This window comes from Sardina pilchardus, chromosome 1 (assembly GCF_963854185.1).
Source record: "Sardina pilchardus chromosome 1, fSarPil1.1, whole genome shotgun sequence".
NCBI classification, from domain to species: domain Eukaryota; kingdom Metazoa; phylum Chordata; class Actinopteri; order Clupeiformes; family Clupeidae; genus Sardina; species Sardina pilchardus.
Genome location: NC_084994.1, coordinates 30,477,780 through 30,498,430, shown reverse-complemented (window position 1 = coordinate 30,498,430; position 20,651 = coordinate 30,477,780). Strand labels below are relative to the sequence as shown.

Sequence of the window (20,651 nt, the reverse complement as noted above, 5' to 3'; positions counted from 1 at the left end):
AGGATTCGGGATAGGCAGCGGCAATGGAACTTTTTTAAGTGGCCTACGGTGAAGTCCATGTAGGGGTATTGCATGTGTTGTTTTATATTTCAAAAATGACTTTAATTAACTTCTTTGTTTACAAAACGCTTTTGCACACCTCTTTTGTGGGGACAGGTGCGTCGGAATAGGTTACCCAGTTATACTTGAGAGAGAGAATCCCGCACACTGTCCATTACGCATGCAAACATTTATTCACAACGTTTCGATCATGGACCTTCCTCCGGTGAATTTACCTGATTTAGGCTACCTGAATTCACCTGAGGAAGGTCCATGACCGAAACGTTGTGAATAAATGTTTGCATGCGTAATGGACAGTGTGCGGGATTCTCTTTTTCAAAATTAACTTCTTTGTACCATGATGTTGGTAAAAATCATTGCACTAGTGTGCATGGCAAAAGACTGCTACTTCATACTGGGGTCGGAATATAGCTAGACAGATTACGGGCTTGTATGCCATGGGATGTCTTCATGCATTCTGTGTACAATTGCGTGAATGAATTTAAAGGCTGATTTTGTTTTGTTGAAATCGAGCAAGTAGCAACTCCCCTGCTAATGACTCTTCTGTAGGAAGTGAACTCTGTGAGACCTGTACTCTCCAGTGGTGCTTGATGGCAAAATTTGGATTAAGAGGAGTGGAGACCATTCATATATCTGTTCCTGTATGCCATGCTATTACTCTTCGATAGATAGCTAATCAATTATTTGGAAATATTCAAGGCCGATTTCTTAATTCTATTGAGTCAGATTAATCAGGGTTTTAATCATAAACAATATTTACTTCTGCTTCATCCTTCTGTCCTAATGTGCAAGACACATTTAAGTCTTTCTTTTGGCCAGTGCAATTCTCTTCCTGAGGTGCGTCTTTTGCCATCTTACAAAGAACTTTCCCTGAAGACTCACTATGCTGTTGCTATAGTCTGTGTAAGGGACCATGTGCATGTTAGGTTTCACATTTGATAAAATGTTGTTTTTGGACATGCCAGTTAGTATTATTCATAGTATTCATTATAATTTAATATATAGTGAGTGATTTATTCATAATGCATACTAAAACTAGAAAAGCACTCAGAGAGCGCAGACCTCCGCCTGTATTGTTCTTCCTAGGTTGTCATACATTTGAACCTAAACTATTCAGATTGCCACCACGTGGCCATACCATGCCATTACACCACTAAGCGAAACAGTGAATAGCCAATTTGGCAACCTCACCAACCAAATCCGTCTATCTCCTTTATGTCCCAAATTTATGTTACATTTAATCTGTTGTTTTATTCTATTTATGTTGCTGAACATACAGTCCAGCCACAAAAAATGACCACACAGATTGAAGTGGAAAAGAAGAGAGAGGAGACAAACAGGCAACTCAAGCAACACCTTCAGTCCATCTTAAAGAAGAGATGTTTCCTTGTACGTCAAGAGCTAGGAGATGAAAAACTAACTGACATCTACACTGATCTTTGCGTTGTAGAAGGACACTCTGGAGAGGTCAACAGTGCACATGAAGTGTCAACAATTCACTTGAAACAAATTGAGACAAGGACATTCCCTGGGACCAAGAACACAGTCAAGTTGTCAAACATATTCTCTGACCATTTCTATGCAGATGAACCTGTCACAAAGGTCTTGACTTTGGGAATAGCCGGAGTGGGGAAAAGTGTTGCTGTGCAAAAGTTTGTTTTGGACTGGGCAGAAGACATAGAGAATAAAAAAATAGAGTTGACTTTTGTTCTTCCATTTCGAGAGCTGAACTTGCACAAAGACGAGGTCCATAGCCTCTCTGACCTTCTCGTTAAATTTTACCCAGACCTTGACGATTTGAAAGAATCCACTGACTTAAAAGGGGCTACAGTTCTTTTTGTATTTGATGGTTTAGATGAAAGCAGACTTGAGCTAAACTTCAGCAAGCACATCTGTGACCCAAAAGAAAAAGCATCTGTTGCCGTGTTAACAACAAGTCTAATAACCGGTAAACTGGTGCCTTCTGCACTCATCTGGGTAACAACGAGACCAGCTGCAGCCAACAAGGACCTATGTGACCTTTTCGACTTGGTTACAGAGATCCAAGGTTTCAGTGAAGGCAATAGAGAGGAGTATTTTAAGAAGGTCATCCCAGAGAAAGCTGAACAAATTATAGCACACATAAAATCGAAGAGAAGCCTCTACATAATGTGTCACATCCCAGTGTTCTGTCGGATCACAGCAGTGGTGCTTGGAGGAAAGGGAAAAGAGAAAAGAGTCTCTGACCAGGAAATGCCCAAAACGTTGACTGAAATGTACGCACAATTCAGTGTCTTTCAGATCACCAGAATGAAGAAATACCAAGAGGAGGAGATGAGCCCAGAGGAAAAAGGGCAGCTTCTTGTTAAACTTGGGAAACTAGCATTCAAATATCTGGAGGAGGGCACCCTGATATTCTATGAGAGGGATCTGAAGGAATGTGACATTGATTTAAATACAGGAGCATTGCAGGCTGGACTTTGTACACAGATCTTCAAAAAAGAAAGTGCTGTAAGTGGAAAGAGCATATTCAGCTTTGTGCACCTGAGTGTACAGGAATTTCTGGCAGCTCTTTACTTGCTCCATACACATGCAATTGACAAAGCAAATCTCTTTATCAAGACCACTTGGGAGAAGACTAGATGGATGGTCAAGAACACAAGGTTCGACCTCTATAAGATGTCTTTGGAGAGGGCCTTACTAAGTAAAAATGGACGATTGGATCTTTGTGTGCGCTTCCTTCTTGGACTGGCTCCAATGTTGGAGCCTGATGTCTGGTTCCCCCTGAATGATGTCCTGCCACATTTGGGTGTCAGACAACTGAGCATCAAGAAGACAGTTGAATACATTAAGAAAAAGATCAGCAAAAACATCCCACCAGAACGGATGATCAACCTTTTCCACTGTCTGAATGAACTTGGAGATGATTCACTGGTTGAGGAAATCAACAGGTAATCAACAAGATTCTTTGGTAAGACTTTATTTTAAGACACACATATTCACCATTAATTAGCTGCTTACTAACATGTATATTAGAAGCATACTAGCTATTTGTTAGTCATTATAAATCACTAATTATTACCTTATTCTGCAAGACCTTATTCTACCCTTACTAGACCCTTAATTAAAAATGTTCCCTGTGTAAGCTCTTAATTACCCCTTATATATAGCTATTAAAGGGGACATATCATGCAAAACTCACTTTTTGCGGGCCTTTGTGTTCATATTTAGGCCTCTACTGTTCTTATAAACACTCCAAGCGCGAAAAAAACTCATCAATCCGTTTTCTGTAGATCAGTAGAAAGACTTTGGTGTCAAGAAAGTATGCTGCTGTGAGCCATTTGGATGGCTCCCTTATTCTGATGTCATACTAAGGGAATTTGCATAGACCAACCCTAGCACCAGGGTCTAACATATGTGGTTTGATGCCAGCTCTGTTTTAGTCATTTTCACCTGTGAAACAAGCAGCGTAATCAATACATGCAGCCGGAGGCGTGGCCAGCCCAGAAACGGCTCAATTTGGGAGAGACCAATTCTAACCTCGTTTAAAAAGAGGTATGATATGTCCCCTTTAAATAAGTTGTTGCATATGAATCATGACCTAAATATGCATGGCTCAGTATGGGGCTTGTAAGGTGGTAGTACTACAAGAACAGTGATTCACCCACAATAATACTTATCAAAGATGGTCTGTTCAAATGGAAGTAAACACTAAGCCTTTATAATGCCGAATACAGTATGTTCCCTATTCCAAAGTTAGGTCTGTGTTCACATTTCACACATGTACACTATTTGCACTTGTGGTTTAGTGTTGACTTCCATTTGAATAGACCGACATGGATAAGTATTATTATGGGTGAACAGGGTTTCCCCCAGAAAATTTGTTAGTTAAGGTGGTGTCTGTCCAGGGGAAGGGGGCGTCGCCGTAGCGTCCCCGCCGCATCGCCGCCGCATCGCCGCCACTGCCCTACGATGGGGGGGGGGGGGGGGGGGGGGGTTGAGACTGTTGGTTTGACAACGACCGAGTCTTTTAGGAAGCAAGTCTGAGTCGAGACCGAGTCTTAAAGGAGTCAAGGCCGCATCAAGACCAACCAAAGAAAGAGGTTTTCATAATTTACATCACCAAGGATCATATAACAGTTCAATTCCCAAAGGGTAGAGAGGGGATTGTTGGCTACAAGAGCAGTCTAGCACACACTTGTCTAAATCACTTCTTTTCTGATTTGCTTTAACCCTTATGTTGTCCTTGGGGTCAATTTGACCCCAAACAGTGTTTAACACCATAAAATATATGGTTCACTTTTTTTGTTTTGCTTCAAGTTTCATGACTTTTCCTCATTTGAAGGGTACAACAGAGTAAACATGAAATTTGCACAAAAATATGTTTCCAATGTCCTGTAAAAAAAATAGTTACGTTGGTGGTATTGGGGTCAATTTGACCCCATTTTTATGAAACATGATGAAAATGAATATTTGACAAATTATGGATATTATTATTGTAATAGTATGAGAACATGTAGTTATTATCATTATTGCATATACAAGTACATATTACATATAAGTTATTTTGGCAGGTCTGAAAAAGTCCAAAAAGTCAGCCTTTGGGCTGTTGACACTGGATTGGCCATATTGCCAGTCAGGGTTCCAGGGTTCATAAAGGGGTGTGGGGGGGTGGGATTGTTTTGTAGGGCTTTTGATGGTGGTTATTACACTCTTGTTAAGTACCTACCACAAAAAAAATTGGGTAAAAAAAATAATTTTAATCATTTTTTGAGAGTTTTTTTAGCTGGGGTCAAATTGACCCCAAGGACAACGAACGTCGGTAAGATTTGAGGACAACATGAGGGTTAAGACAAGGAGGTCAGCTGAAGTAAAAATTTAGTAGGCTGTCAGAATTTCATTAATGTTGAAAATGTTGAATTGTGACACTAATGACAGCAATATACCTGGATTTCACATTCATTGTATCAGATTTAATTGTATCAGCAACCAATGAAACATCATTAACACAATTTAGACAATATTATACCTTAAAAGTGTAAGTTTACAACTCCAATACAGGGCCTTTTGTATCTTTCAAAACCTTTGCACTGCTCAGCATAGCACCATAGGATATATTTTAAAGCCAGTCAATATTATAATATTCTATTAAAACCAAGAATATTTGTAATGGTGGATATTTTAGAATATACCATGAAATAAAGATGAAACTGTATGAAAATGTAACATTGCGACTGTATGGTAAAGTTAATGAATTGTGATTTAGTAGCCTAAAGCTGCAATTCTTTGATTGAAGCTGTATATTGTGCGTGCCTGTTGCTCATAATAGCCTAAGAGAGCAGGAACGTTTTTAATGCTTTTTAAAACATAATTATAATGTATATATATGCTATAGCGAGATCGTACCGCATTGAACGCTAATATTTTGTCACTAGCAACCAAATCTGTCATCTGTCAAATACAGTTGCATGTTCAGCTCTGAACAAAAACATTCAGGAATTATTTCTACAAAACGGAAACGTGCGTCCCGCCCGGTCGGGATGAATGAAACTGGCATGGGAGACAAGAGGCTACATTTTAAAGTTTAAACTAGCCTGTGTAAACCTCAGACAATTTCAGAATTTTACAACACGTGAATGAATAGCCGTCACAAGTTGTTGTTAGCTGTAGGCTAGATGGCACAAGTGTTTGTCACAACAAATTACAAGATGCAGTGGGCTGTGCATTCATAGACGAGTGATAAAAAAAAAAAAAAAAAGATTTGCGCTCAAAAGTGCCGCTCATCCCACACATTTGGTAGATTCAACGGAGAACCATTCCTGTGAGAGTCGTCAAATCTAGCTAGGTTTAGGCTGTGTTTGCAGTCACTCTGAGATATGCGTGGCAGTGGAACCTGATATTAAATACTCATGCTGAATGAGCGCGTCGCCTGTGCGCATAGGTCAACTCGATTTGAAAAAGTTTGTTTTTTTATGCGTTCTACAGAGAAGGGAGACTAGCGGCTACGGTTTGGAATGACAGGGAGAAAACATGACAGAGTAATACGGCGAATATCACTATACATAATATTTATTTATTTATTTATTGAAGACGCTAGTTAAGGCGGCAGCCCTGTGTTGTTAAGGCGGCCGCCTTATCAGGAAAGCGCTGCGGGAAACCCTGGGTGAAAAACTGTTCTTGCGGTACTACCACCTTGCAAGCCCCATACTGAGACATGTATGTTTAGGTCATAATTCATATGCAACAACGTATTTAATAACTATGAATAAGGAGTAATTAGGAGCTTACATAGGGAAAATTCTTAATTAAGGGTCTAGTAAGGGTAGAATATGGTCTTACAGAATAAGGTATTAAAGGGTCACTGCACCCTAAAATAGGTTTTTTGAGCTGTTGATTGATTGAAAATACTCATAAGTGGTGAACTGTACTATTACCAGGGTTAATATTGACAAAAATCGTGTTTCTCGACAAAAGTAACATTTCGTCTGATTTTGTATTGGAGATATTGCTCTCTTGCGCATACTACCGTTTGAAAACATGCCATGGCATGTTGGTCCAAAATACTATTGGAATGCTGACGTTGTCTTGCACTTCTAGTCCGACACTACGTCACCGGGTCGTTACAAATTAGGACTGAAACGCCCCAACACCTGCTGCCCTGATTAGCCTACCTGTGATAAGCCATGTCTGCAGCACTCATTCCCAGATTGACACGAAATCACCATGGTTGATTGGTTGCAGCAGTGCTGCACTCTCTCTCCAAATTTCAGAACGTCTCGCCCATTTTGAAAGCCGTTTTCAGAAATGTGAATTGGGTGGAGTTATGGGGTGAAGTGACTCTTTAATTAGTGACTTACAATGACTAACAAATGGCTGGTATGCTTCTAATATACATGTTAGTAAGCAGCTAATTAATGGTGAATATGTGTGTCTTAAAATAAAGTTTTACCGATTATTTTTATTGATATTGTATCTATATTAATTTAAGTGCATAAAAGGCTGATCTCAGATATTTGTCTGGGATGTTGGGATTGAGTTTGCTAATGTGGACCAAAAGCTATTGATAGAAAGCTAGAATTGATTTTGCACAATATGCACAATAGGCGAAGGAACTGACAATTTTATTGCATTCTTTACATTAGTAATCATATGCATGTGACAAATAAACATCCTTGTAGTCAGGAAATAACTCATTGACCCCCACTGATTTGAAGAATATTCAGAAATGTTAAAATATGCATCTCTTCTGTTACACAGATACATGAGCTCAGCAGACGAGGAGAAGAAACTGACTCCAACCCAGTGTTCAGCTCTGGCGTACCTGCTGCTGATGTCAGCTGAAGAGCTGGAGGAGTTTGATCTGAAGAAATACCTGAGATCAGAGGAAGGGCTCCACAGAATGCTCCCTGTAGTCAGTGTCTCTAGGAGGGTCTGGTAAGTGAATCATTTGTCTTAGAACGATTTGCGTTGCATGTTGTCTGGATGTCCATTTTATTTTTAACTCAACTGAAGCTCATATCAATATCAGCCTACTTTTGTAGAGTTAATAACATAATTAATAACATTACAGCCGTTAGAGACGGGAGACCAAAAATAAATAGGGGGTCAATAGCAAAACGATTAGTCGACTAAAAAAATTGGCAACGACTAATTTTCATAATCGATTAGTTTGATTATGTCGATTAATCGCGGCAGCACTACTTGACCAGCATGTCATTGCACTCATCATGATTTGAGTGAGTGCTATAGGATGGTAGCGTTGTTAGTGTTTGATGTGTAAGGTCCTCTGGACAGAGGCTGGGTCAAGACAGAGTACTTCATTGTCCAGACTGGGAGGGGCTTTCATTGTTGTTACTGTCTTGGCTTTCCATGGAGCTCAGGGAAGACAGGGAATTTCCTCTGAACAGAGCCATACCGCCAAATACAAAATAAAGTTGGTTCTAAAGATATATCTGTCTTGTGTATTTTTGACTTAAGTGGTCCTGACAGAAGTGTATTGAGGAGGTCGGTGTTGTCATCACTGGGTGGTGGTTGGGACCTGTAGTCTGTGATGGATAGGATGCCTTGGCACAAGCGCCTGAGGTCTTTGGTCACGGTTTGCTAATGTCACACCCTGATTCAGGTTGACTCTAGCAGATCTGGGAATGTCTTTGTCCCCTTAAGGCAGCAAGTGGAAATGTGTATGAATGACTAAATGAAAGGGTTGACTGGCATACACTGGGCTAGTATGCAGTAGCTTGAAAAGTGGTGGGTTCAATTCCACCGTCATGCCCTTGAGTAAGGCCCTTTACCCCACTCTGGGGAGAATGTCCTTTGTAATAGAATGTAATGTCTCTTTGGATAAATAAATGTAAATGTAAATCCTTGCGATGGCCTCATTCAGGGTCAAGAAACAATCTGAGGTGTGCATGACTTCAGTCAATTGTTTTATGGGCTTGGAGGCAGGCCACTGATAATCAGACAAGGGGGAGAGATGTTGAGTTTGTTTTACGTGCTTCGTTATTGTTTTGTACGGAAATGAAGATTGAATGCTGCATCAACAAAACATCCTTTTCCCTACCAACACCCTTATATTTTTCTTACACATCACCTGTATTTGTTAAACAGGCTAAATCAATGTCGCCTCTCTAAAGCAAGCTGTAAAATGACGGCATCAGTGCTGCAGAGGACACCTTCCCATCTGAGAGAACTGGACATGAGTGACAATGACCTGCAGGATGAAGGAGTGGAGCTGCTCTGTGTAGGACTAAGAGATCCACAGTGCAAGCTGGAGACACTGAGGTGAGTTGATGAATGTTACCCCCATTATGCATGAAGAAATGACAGATTTGTAAATATGGTTGTATAATGCTGAGACATGTAATTTTGCAAGTCCATGTTTCTTACAATATTGTTAGTCTTTTACTGTACTGTATCTGTACAGTACATCTATGCAGTTTTATGTGGGTACAGATTTTTTTCAACAATAAATGTGGGTGTGTTTTTTTCTTGTTGTCTGATCACCCAGAAAGGCGGTGTTTTCTTGTCCTCAAATCCCTTTTGCCTGCATAAAGTCAAGCTATGTGTCATACCATTAGTAAAGTATGTTTTCCTAAATAGCTAAAAGGTATACTATGCAGATTTTGGTATTTTTGTCAAGTGTAGAGCTTCCTCCAGAGTCGCAAACGCATTTATGTTACTTTGCTATTGTAAATAGCAAACCTCTCTCGACTTATCCCCCCTGTACACAATGTAACTACTTTGGTTGTGGAGGTGAAGGATTAACATCAAATTGACCCCAAGGATAACATGAGGGTTAAGGTTTGTTTGCTTGACCTTTCATTCTAGTATCACAGGACTCCTGATTGTAGATTATGCAAGTGCTGATTTTAGTTTATCGTCAGTAATTGATCACAAATTAATTATTAATTTTTACAAAATCATTCCAGTTTGGATATATTGACAGGATAGTCGTGCCAACTATCTATGTCCGTTTGTGCAATAGTTGTGATGCAGGTCACATAACCACTGAATGTATCTCACAGGTTCTGCCTACCCCCCTATCTGTGTACAGCCAACACTTTGATTTAAATACAACAAACTTTTCTGTCTGTTTACCAGAAACGACTATATATTATTCTTGGAAGGGAAAATATATTCTTATTTCGCTTATTTCCACCATTTTTTCCATTCTTAATTACTGAATGAATGTGCTAGTGCTAGTCTCTAATAATGAGGAAAGATGATGTTTTGTTTCAGATTGTCTCATTGTCTGATCACACAGAAGGGCTGTTCTTTCTTGTCCTCTGCCCTCAAATCAAACCCCTCTTACCTCAAACAACTGGATCTGAGCTACAATTACCCAGGAGACTCAGGTGTCAGAGAGCTCACAGACAGACTGAAAGATCCCAGCTGTAAACTAGAGACTTTCAGGTGAGTGCTGGGTGTTTATCTGAGTTTGATGAGGTTCTAGTGGAGCTGGTCATCCATTTGCATCCTCCGTTGGAGGCCGTTCTGATATTTTCATGTTTTCCACATGTTCTCGTCCCACATATTAAACTGGGCATGTCATGGCCCTTTAAGTACTGCAGGTAAAAGTCCCCCAGTTCACAAATGATGCTGAATAGTTTACACTTCTACAGATCATTAACGCAGCTTGCACAGTGACTTACTGAAGGGCGAAGGAGCTCTGTTCTTTGAACAATTTGTAGGTAAATAATGAAATACACAAATAACTTAGGGTACATCCTCAGCAATACAACACACTTAGGTACTAAAATTAGCATCTCAACTTTTCATATGTCCAACCCGTTACACTGTTGTCACTCAATCCGGCAAAATATTCTTTGGTGTGACGTATTTGTGTGTGCTGTGTGTGTTCACTAATTCGGTTAAATTGGGTTAAATGCAGAGAAATGAATTTCTCTCACGGGATCAAAAAAGTATATATTCTGTTCTATTCTATTTATGGCTCCCGTTGACTGAAAAAAAAAAAAAACACGATTTCGAAAGCCTATTAGCTGGTTTCATTCGCATTGAGCTCAATGCCAATCAAACCAGCTAATAGGCTAACTGAAATAAAACCATGCCAATCTCTAGGTATGGTGAAGGGTATGTGATGATGTGGGGCTATTTTTATTCCAAAGGCCAAGGGCACTTTACCAGGGTGCATAGTGTCCTGGATCCATGAAATAACTGGCTTTTAAAAAATATAAAAATAAAAAAACTGCCTGTCTCTGGGAACACATAGGGTTAGCATAGGGGTAGCATGACACCTGTATTTTAAGGAACAATGCATTATTCATTCACAAAAAAAATGATGTCCTTAAAGGGATATTTCTTATCTTTTTTTTTATTTAAGGCATTAAGATCAATTTCCAATAGATGATTTTATATTCCACATAATAGTCAACTTTGGCATGTGTTCCAATACTTATGGAGGTAACTGTATATTTACGATCACTCAGGATGTTCTATTTTAGTCTGCTTTGGATAAATGCACACTAACACACTTACAGTAATCCCCCTCGAAGTCACTTTACTTTTGCTTTGCTTAATAGGAGCTACTCTTGATAAATATCCTGCTCGATATTAGCCTGGGTGTTCCCATCCTGCCTTGTGCGGTGATTTCATTCACGCTGCTAAGGCAGTCTGGAAAGCCAAATGTTCACCTAATGTTGGTGACCAATCACAGAACAGGGGAGAAAGCAAGACCATGATGGGCTATCCACAGGCGCATTTGATAGACATCAGTGGCGCCCAATGGGCATTTTTTCAAATATGAGAAAATGAACGTCTGGTTGCCAGACCACGTCTCATTTGAGATGTGGTAGGCGCTAGCCAGGCTAGCTCGATATACTGTACACTCTCTAAAGTGCATTACTGTCTCAGTTCACATACTAAAGTGTTGTGTCAAAACTGTATTTTCTTCTCTCATCTTTCTTAAGGTATGACTATGGAGGAGAATTCAGGATTAAACCAGGAATAAAATGTGAGTGACTTATGCATGATTTACAATGGCAGCATTAAGTGTGTGTGTGTGTGTGTCTGTCTGTCTGTCTGTCCGTCTGTCTCTGTCTGTCTGTCTGTCTGTCTGTCTGTCTGTCTGTTGTATACATGTCCTTTCCTGCCCCATGTTCTGATGAGGATGTTCTCTCCTCTCTCCTCTCCTCTTGTGTGCAGATGCCTGTGAGCTCACACTGGACCCAAACACAGCACACAGACTTCTCTCTCTCTCTGAGGGGAACAGAAAGGTGACGCGTGTGAGTGAGGAGCAGCCGTATCCTGACCACCCAGAGAGATTTGACTCCATCATTCATGTGCTGTGTAGAGAGGGTCTGACTGGACGCTGCTACTGGGAGGCTGAGTGCAGTTTTGATGAGATTTTTATAGCAGTGGCCTATAAGAGCACCCCGAGGACAGATGAGAGTGGGCAGATGAGCTTGCTTGGATGGAACGCCAAGTCCTGGAGTCTGAGGATCGATTGTACCAGGTACTCTGCCTGGCACAATAGTAGGGAGATTGTCATACCTACCCCCTCCTCCCTCTCCAACAGAGTAGGAGTGTACCTGGACTGGCCAGCAGGCACTCTGTCCTTCTACAGCGTCTCCTCTAACACACTCACCCACCTGCACACGTTCCACTCCACATTCACTGAGCCCCTCTATCCTGGGTTTTTTGTTTGGAATCACTCCTCAGTGTCCCTGTGCCAGATCACATGACCTCCTAATCCTGCAGCAGAGGAGAGCCACACACTCCTGTTTACAACTCCTGTTTACACACTCCTGTATGTGTTCTCTCTACTTGTGTGTGCGTATGTGGTGTGTTTGTGTGTGTGTGTATATTTCAGTTCAAGATTATCTCTCATTCTGTTGTCCCTCCTCTCTGTATTAGCTGTTTCCTCTGTCTATGTGCGTGTGTGTGCATCTCTGTGCGTGTTTGCATCTGTGTGTTTGTGTGTGTGTGTGTGTGAGAGAGAGAGTGTGTGTGTGTGTGTGTGTGTGTGTTGGCTGGGAGTATTAAGAGTTTAGTTTGTTGCTGCAGAGACATTTCCATCGTCTGATATGCTTGAGAGTGAGAGAGAAGGAACAGTTGTTTTATTTAAATAATAAATTAAATATGTAATTTGGTTAACATGTCTTTGGTGTGTGTTGTGTATGATGTGATTACACACACACACATTCAACCTTAATACTGCATATTCAGATTTGAAGAAGACCAGACAACGTATTTCTTGTTAACGTGAGCTTGCTGCTCTCTTTACTCAAACTCAACTCAGTCACGTTACTTACTACCATCTCAATGTGCATGTCTCTATCTTATCCTATCAATGCGCAGTAACCATATTTGTGGAATAACAGGAACACAAAATATAGTATTTTAGTAATATAGTATTGCCGTTCATGTCATGCCGTTCATGGAACAACAAAGCTTCGATAATGTTGTTTTCATAAGTGTAAACAATCATCTATCATCACGGCTAATTGGTTAATTTGATTACTAACACAGTCCTAAACTACACGCATCAATGCAAACACCACTTTTCATCAGACAATCCTAAAATCAAGCCGTAGTCTTCTTCAAACCATGGTGTCTTGCTGTTACGGTTTGGTATTTGTATTGACAGCGCTGTAGATCACAGATTCAGCCGTTGTTCTGTGGAGAGAGAACATCTCAGTCAGTGGCAGCTTTTCACACCTAAGTGTGCTGATTTATCAGCGATTTATTTCACTGTGACATTATGCATGAATTGCTGCAAGGGCAGCATGGGCCAAATATGCGAATTTATAAAGTGTGTATTTACAAAGATTATACTGTATATTACGACACCATAGAAGTTGACAAATGAGTATATTTGATTTACTTGTTGGAAAATGTTGTAGATTGAGACAGCTTTATGATTTAAGGTTTATATTAAATGACAGATATGCTGCAGCCACTGTTTTAAGGATGTGGAACTTCCAGCCATATTCATTCGTTCAGTTCCTGACAGCATCTGTGCAAATACAGCAGCCCCTAGCATAGTGCAATTTACCAGAGGTGGAAAACTCCAGCTTCAGTGAGTAAAAGTCCGACCACATATCTGTGCCAACCATTCATTTTAAAACCAGCTGATTCTAAATTAGCACAACTCTTCAGCTAGGTAGAGCAGCTAATTGATGAGATCACCTGTGCTAAGTGCACAGGTAAAACCAATACATGGTCAGACTTTTACTCACTGAGTTTTCCACCTCTGCAATCTACCATCCTCAAAACACAATTAAAACTAGATGTATTGTTCTTCCTTGGTTATCATACATTTGAACCTAAACTATCAATCCCCGACCAGTTGGGCAAAACGTAGGGTAGGGGAAGAGGTTGAGCACTGCTCTCCCATGCCCACATCCACGGCTGAAGTGCCCTAGAGCACGGCACCTATAGCCTAGTGTGCTCACTAATTCACGGATGGGATAAATCCAGAGACCAAATTCCTTTGGCCTTTTCCCTTGGCCGGGAAATCTGATTTACGTTTTAACTTTACAAAGGTTCCTGTAATGTCAGTAAATACTCACTGGGTGGCAGCACTGAGTCCCTGCAGATTCAGTGAGGCGTACTGGGTCTCCTCCTGTGGCATGACAGTTGGAGGCGGCTCAGGAACGTTGGGCTCTGGTTTGGATTTGCTGAACTGGACGCTGGCGTACTGGACGCCCTCGTCCTGGCTGGGCACCTCCTGCTGGTTTTTGGGCTTAAACTGGACGCTGGTGTACTGGACTCCATCATCCTCATTTTTGTGATCTGTCGCATCTATCTGACCAGCGCAACAGTCCACGGAAGAGTCACAGCAGGCAGGATTAGAGACTCCCTGTGAAAGAAAGTGACAAAAGTAGCGGAAATTCCTCAAGTAGCCTAGTATGTTTCTAGTTGTCTGGCATGATGCATTTTATGTTACTACTGTATATTATGGGGCAAGATTAAGCGAAGAGGTTGGGGGCCAGGTGTCTCAGTCCTCCACCAGGCTTACAAGTCAGGTCACTGTGTGCTGATAAGTGTAAATACAATGCTTACCGTTGTGTTGCTGTGAGTGTTCTTTACAGTTTTGGCTGAGTTATTTTTCTGTCTCCTATAGTCCAAAAATATCGACACATTTTGAAAAGCAGGGACGTGTATGCAGTTAAAAGATAGATGGAAAAACTATAACATTTCAATGCAGACTATTTTTTTCTGTAATCAGGAGAAGATGATTTACAATAATCAAATATCAAAAGTATGTTTCTGTTGTCACTTGCCTCCAGCATACAATGACAATGACCAGCAGGAGAATTACAGCCAAGATGGCCCCCAAGGCACTGAAGAGTATTGTGCTGCGCAAGCCTGAATCTGAAGAGAGACATTTTACAAATACAATACTTAAGTTCATATGTAGACACTGATGACACTTAGATCAAAGTCTCGTGTTGTGTCGAGTCTGTTAGTTAAAATAGTGATTTTGATGCGATCATGTCTCAAAATAGTAGTGCCTCTACGATTCCCTTTCGAAAGGCCATTTGACTTGAAAACGACAATGCGGACAAGCTTAAAAGTGGCGCTTCAGGCGTAATTATTCTTTTAAACTTGTTGTCATGTTGTGATATTGTGATGTTGCCAAAACCACCACCACTTTATACTGACACACATTTTTTAAGTGAAAGTAAAAAAAAATAATAATAATAAAAAAAAATGCACTGGACCTGGCAAAAAGATCCTGACCGCCGTTGAGTTATTCGAGCCGACCTTATTTTGCGCCTCACAGTGATAAAGTCCATCTACACCAGAGACGAGGTGAAGAGTGAGGTTGGGCATCCTCTCTGTGCCCAGAAGAACTGTTCCATCTCCGGTCTTCCTGTACCAGGTGTAGGTGTGCACTGGTGGGTTGGCATCACTGCTGCAGGTCAGAGTCACTGAGTTGCCCTCATGATGAAGGTCATCAGAGGGGCTGAGTGATGCTGAGGTCATCCTGGGGGAGTCTAGTTCACAAGCAACATCATATTATGTACTACAAAATACAGTATATTGGATGTCGTGACTGCCGGGATGTTCTGAAGATCACAGATAACGGTTGAACAAGGGAACATGAGAGATGTTGGTCCTAGTGGCATCAGCTGTTAATTTACTCTTTGATAAATATGGATTCTGTACTATGATTTGTGTGCTTAATTCCTGTATTTGTTGGAAGAAGTCTAGTTAGTAGCATCTAGTAGTACTCACAGAACACATCCAAAAATGTGCCATTAGATTTGCTGGCCCCGAGATTGTTCTCTGCCTTACAGTAGTAAAGCCCACTGTGCTCAGCGCTGATGTTAGTGATGCTGTAACTCCAGCCTTGTGCAAGCCATATGGATTCTGAACCATGCCTCCCTCTGTACCAGGTGTAGTTGTGCACTGGTGGGTTGGCATCACTGCTGCAGGTCAGAGTCACTGAACTGCCCTCTTCTATATCAACCGAGGGACTGACTGATGCTGAGGTGTTTCTTGGAGCATCTGCAGATTTTGAATATGGAAAGAGATAGAGAAAATTTTGCTTGCCTAAAATGTTGTGGACAGAAAGACCATTACAGCGGTTAATAGCAGCTACAGTGCTACACTCTATGAGAAATGTCCATGTGCTTCCATTTACCCCCAGAGTGTGGCGCTGTAGCTGCCTGGCTGTGTTCGGTACTGGCTGTAGCAACTTGTGTGTTTTTTTTTGTTTTCTAATTGAGGCTGTGCATTTCAAGTTCAGCACTTACAGGTTACATTGATCTGTACCACTGAAGATGTGTCATTCCCAATCTCATTCTCAGCCACACAGTAATAGAGTCCACTCTGCTCAGAGTTGATGTTTGTGAAGCTGTGATTCTGACTCAGTCCAGCTTGAGAAGAGCGATCGTTGAGCATTTTGTACCAGGTGTAGTGTGCTGGTGGGTTGGCATCACTGCTGCAGGTCAGAGTTACTGAACTGCCCTCCACTGGTTCACCAGAAGGACGGACTGATGCCGAAGTATTTCTTGGGGCATCTGACAGAAAACGTTTGTGTCAGATTATGACTTCAAATGTTTGTGCCAACAAAGATCTAAACAGGCACAACCTTTCACAATTGGATGCAGGTATCATATGTATTAGCTTTATAGACTTTTATCACACAAGTCCAAACAAATCATGCATACTTACATCTGACACTGAGAGTAATTGCAGGTGAACTGTGAATCTCATGTCTCTTAACAGCACATGAGTATTTGCCTGCATCTTTAGTGCAGACAGAGTCTATAGCCAGCTGGTTGTCAGTATTGTGTAGATCATAAACAGGTTGTGAGTTCCTGTACCAGATGTAGGTGGGGTTGTTACTCAGACTGCATGTGGTGTTGCAGGTCAGTGTCACATTGTCTCCCTCCTTCACTGTCACAGGACTCATCACTACCTGCAGTTCTGAAAAAACGAGATCGTATTAGTGTACTCTGTCTTTAAATGATATAAGAAAATATTGCACTACAGTCATATATGGTTTATATTAAACCAAATCACCTGTAACTGAGAGATGGAGATCAGATCCAGCCACCATTTCTCCTTCTTGAGATATAACCCTGAAGCGATATTTGTTTGAGTCATTAACGGTCAAGTTGCTTATGCTAAGAGTGTGACTATTCTTGTTGTCACCGGTATAAGTCACCCGACCCTGATAATTATCATCGTCTATCAAATCATCAGGTTCTCTATTATGAGGCCATGTGATAAACCAGAGTGTCTTCATAATTGTTTGATCACGAGGGTATGTGTAATAGCTGTGGAGCTCCACTGAGGAGCCCTTCAAGGCACAGATGCTCTGTGGGGTGTAGGTCACACTCCAGCAACTCAGAACACCTGAAACATGGACACACACAAGGAAGGGTTAATGGAACTGTGTGTGTCTATAATATTGACATTATTGCAAAACTGTCACTGTTTTCACTAATCAAACAGGTGTTAGATGTTAACACCTTTTCATTTCCATACACTGATTGCACTGATCACTTACAGACAGACGGTGATGGGTGACCCTCATGTCCTCTTAAAGCACAGGAGTAATAACCAGCATCCACTCTCACGTTAAATGTCGGTATGGACAGAGTGTTGCTGCTAGTTATGTGTGAGTAACTCAGAGGCTGTGAGTTCCTGTACCAGATGTAGGTGGGGTTGTTACTCAGACTGCAGGTGGTGCTGCAGGTCAGTGTCACTTCATTTCCCTTTTTCACAGGCTCTGGTCTCACTGACACATGAAGATCTAAGCGAAACAAAACAACAACAGAAACAAAGATAACAGGGACAAATGGTATGTTATTGTTAAAATTGCAGTGTGTCCATGAATAGGATGACTTTACAAACAAAATATCAATTGAATTTGACATTTTTGACATTACTAACCTGTAAGTGTCAGAGAGACCTCAGATCCAGAGTATTTCCCTTGTGAGTCATCAGTTATAAATCTGAATCTGTATTGTTCCCGAGTGTAACGGTTGCTCAGATTCTTGATTCGTAGACTACAGTTGTTCCTTTTATCCCCAAGATATTCCACACGCCCCTGATATCTGGAATCCTGACTCAAGTCAACCCTCCCCTGTTTAAGGTGCCAGAATGCCTCTATGATTTGATGACCACTTGGATATGAGTAAGTGCAGGGAATGTCCACAAATGACCCCCTTAAACCACAGATGTTGTTAGAGGCATATGTCACACTGTAGTCTTGTCCATCAATTTGTTCAACAAAAGCACCTACAAACACAATTACAGAGACATTTACTGTAAGAGATACAGTATTTAGACACTGCATCCAAGATGGCTGCTGGTCTGTCATAGGAGTTTGATTATACAGCAATTGATGAACTGGGTGAAATGTATTAAAAACTCATAACTTCATAACATCACTTTGAGATCATGTATTGTGCATGGAGCCAGCCACAACTTTGGCCCTTAAGGGAATTTCAGTCTGGAGAGATGACTCGTTTAAATGTTGGCATATGCACAAAGGGAATTCATGAAAGAAAATACCCAGCCCTATAGGAAATATGAATATACGTATGTTCTAATTTACCTGATAAGACGTAAAAAAGTGTCATTAGAATCACATCGCCTTTCATGAATGACATGGCTGCATCACCCTGCCTGTATGAAAGACAAACAATATAGAAACAGCAATGCACATGTGACTGTGTAGGCCTGGACTAAACTACTTCCAGGACTTAATTTAATAGTCCAGTTAATTGTTTGCTCAACAGAGTACAGTATGTGCATAACTGTACAAGTGTAACAGTGGCAAGGTAACAGATGTGCCAGTATGTTACATTACAAGACCCATGTGAGCTGGCCCTCCTTCCCATCTCTCTCTCTCTCTCCAGGACCTGTCTCAGTCTTAGTTCATCCCTACTATTCTTCACAACTTAAAAACTCATTGCTATTCCTCAAAATAAAAAAAACGATCCTTCATAACTCTAAAATGATGTGGATAGAACTATACCTTTGCCTCAATTGAACTGATGATCTGGTATACTTGGCATTTACAGTATGACGCACCTTGAATTAATCATGAGGAAATGATGATGAACGAGATAATGGTAATGAGTGAATAAACATAATGGTCACCTACTGTAGCACTGTGATCACTGGGTCAGTCAAAAATAGATAGTGCAGCAAGAGTTGTAACATTTCCACTTAACAAAGTTCCTGTTCTTTATGGTGTAACTCTCTAGCCATCACTCTAACATTGTGAGCAGGAACAAACTGGCTGGTAAAAAAGTGCAACACAATATTTCCCCTTTTCTGAAAGAGCAAGGGCTTTCGATGCACCCGACCTTTTGATGATCATTGTAGCTTGTTTTTAACACCACAGTCTTCATATCTAACAACTATATTTGGCATTGTGCTAGTGCATTGAACATGCACCTCATGCATGTTCACAAAACTAGAGTAACAATAATTTATTTTCAGTAATCACTGTACTGAAAAGCACAACACAATATGCACATGTTGTAGGGCACTGACATCTATATCCAAACATTCCAAGGGTGCTATCCCAGCATAGGCAGCCCTATCTGTGATAGTGTAGAACCACAGTCACATTTACCTACTGGGACAGATGAGAAACTTCCTTTTTCACTTTCAGCAGCTGATGATGACTGATACTGTATATTCACAGTTCATATCACATTCAGTACATTTAGTGTGGTGCACACGCTTTAGGTATGTTTAGAATGCTTCTAAAAATGCATATACCTTACCTCTGCCCCCAAAGTTGAATGAGAAATCTGGCTATTTTTCACACAGATCTCTCTTTCACGAAGTCAAAGAGAGCCAATACAATTGGTTCTACCTAGCCTGAGTTACGGCTACAGTGCTACACTCTGGGGGAATGAACTTGTGTGCACCTGACCTATGAAGCAGAGCCGATCACAACCATCTACTCCTCAAGCTGTGCTGGACACCATAACAAGGACTTGATGAGTCAAATACATTTCAGCCATTTTACAATTTGGTACAAGTGGTGTACAGTTCAAGAGTCTACAGAATCTATCACCTTCGTTGACCGTTCTCTCCTTCTACCTTTCATGTTTATTTTCTGATATTGTACATGGCTACGGTTATAGGATTTAGCACCTACTTTTATCCAAAGCAACATACAAATAATAACAACAATACTATACAGCAAACTATTTAAAAGTTGGGAATACTACATTAAGGGGAGTAGCAATAATAAACAACAATGTCAATTCAATCAATAGCTTAATGACAATAACTAAACGATGTTATACAAACCATAATAACGCATAAGAAACGCTTCTTAAAGTGCTGCACATGCTAAAAAAAGAGCTATTAACGAAATAAGTGTTACGTACCTTGTGTTTGCAGAGACAGAGAGCAGGAACTTCTGGTAAAAGTCTGAGTGTTTTTGTTTGTATTTGTTCATCTGAAGTAGGAGGAGCTGATAACACGGATGCAGACACTGTAGCCTACTTCTCCATCTTTGTTTTAACCACACAATATACTTCCCTAACCTTTAGCCTACAGGGATGTGGAGGGATGATCACGCAAATGTTTTAACCCTCATGTTGTGCTCATTTCATGTTAATTAGCGTGTTCCATGACTGCACTATGGCTTATTATAAGTCCAT

At 40.8% G+C, this 20,651-nt stretch overlaps 2 protein-coding genes and 1 long non-coding RNA gene across 3 annotated transcripts; 1 reads left to right on the top strand and 2 right to left on the bottom strand.

Annotated features, from left to right (window-relative positions):
• Nucleotides 1-1,326: 1,326 nt before the first annotated feature.
• Nucleotides 1,327-12,571, top strand: LOC134088022 (NLR family CARD domain-containing protein 3-like). Its single transcript, XM_062541912.1, has 6 exons — nt 1,327-2,990; nt 7,297-7,473; nt 8,647-8,820; nt 9,778-9,951; nt 11,466-11,509; nt 11,701-12,571. Exons 1-6 carry the CDS (start codon nt 1,354-1,356, stop codon nt 12,237-12,239), a joined length of 2,745 nt encoding a protein of 914 aa, XP_062397896.1. The 5' UTR covers nt 1,327-1,353; the 3' UTR covers nt 12,240-12,571.
• A 188-nt stretch (nt 12,572-12,759) lies between these two features.
• On the bottom strand, nt 12,760-14,667 carry LOC134072704 (uncharacterized). The gene is made up of 3 exons (XR_009937197.1): nt 14,563-14,667; nt 14,070-14,359; nt 12,760-13,173 (listed from the first exon to the last, which is right to left on the bottom strand). It is a non-coding gene; the product is annotated as an uncharacterized LOC134072704 (long non-coding RNA).
• Nucleotides 14,668-14,755: 88 nt separating this feature from the next.
• Nucleotides 14,756-20,446, bottom strand: LOC134078079 (B-cell receptor CD22-like). The gene is made up of 10 exons (XM_062533736.1): nt 20,376-20,446; nt 18,578-18,648; nt 17,911-18,258; nt 17,525-17,770; nt 17,035-17,370; nt 16,684-16,938; nt 16,263-16,529; nt 15,742-16,014; nt 15,225-15,500; nt 14,756-14,874 (listed from the first exon to the last, which is right to left on the bottom strand). Exons 1-10 carry the CDS (start codon nt 20,444-20,446, stop codon nt 14,756-14,758), a joined length of 2,262 nt encoding a protein of 753 aa, XP_062389720.1.
• Between the last annotated feature and the right edge of the window lie 205 nt (nt 20,447-20,651).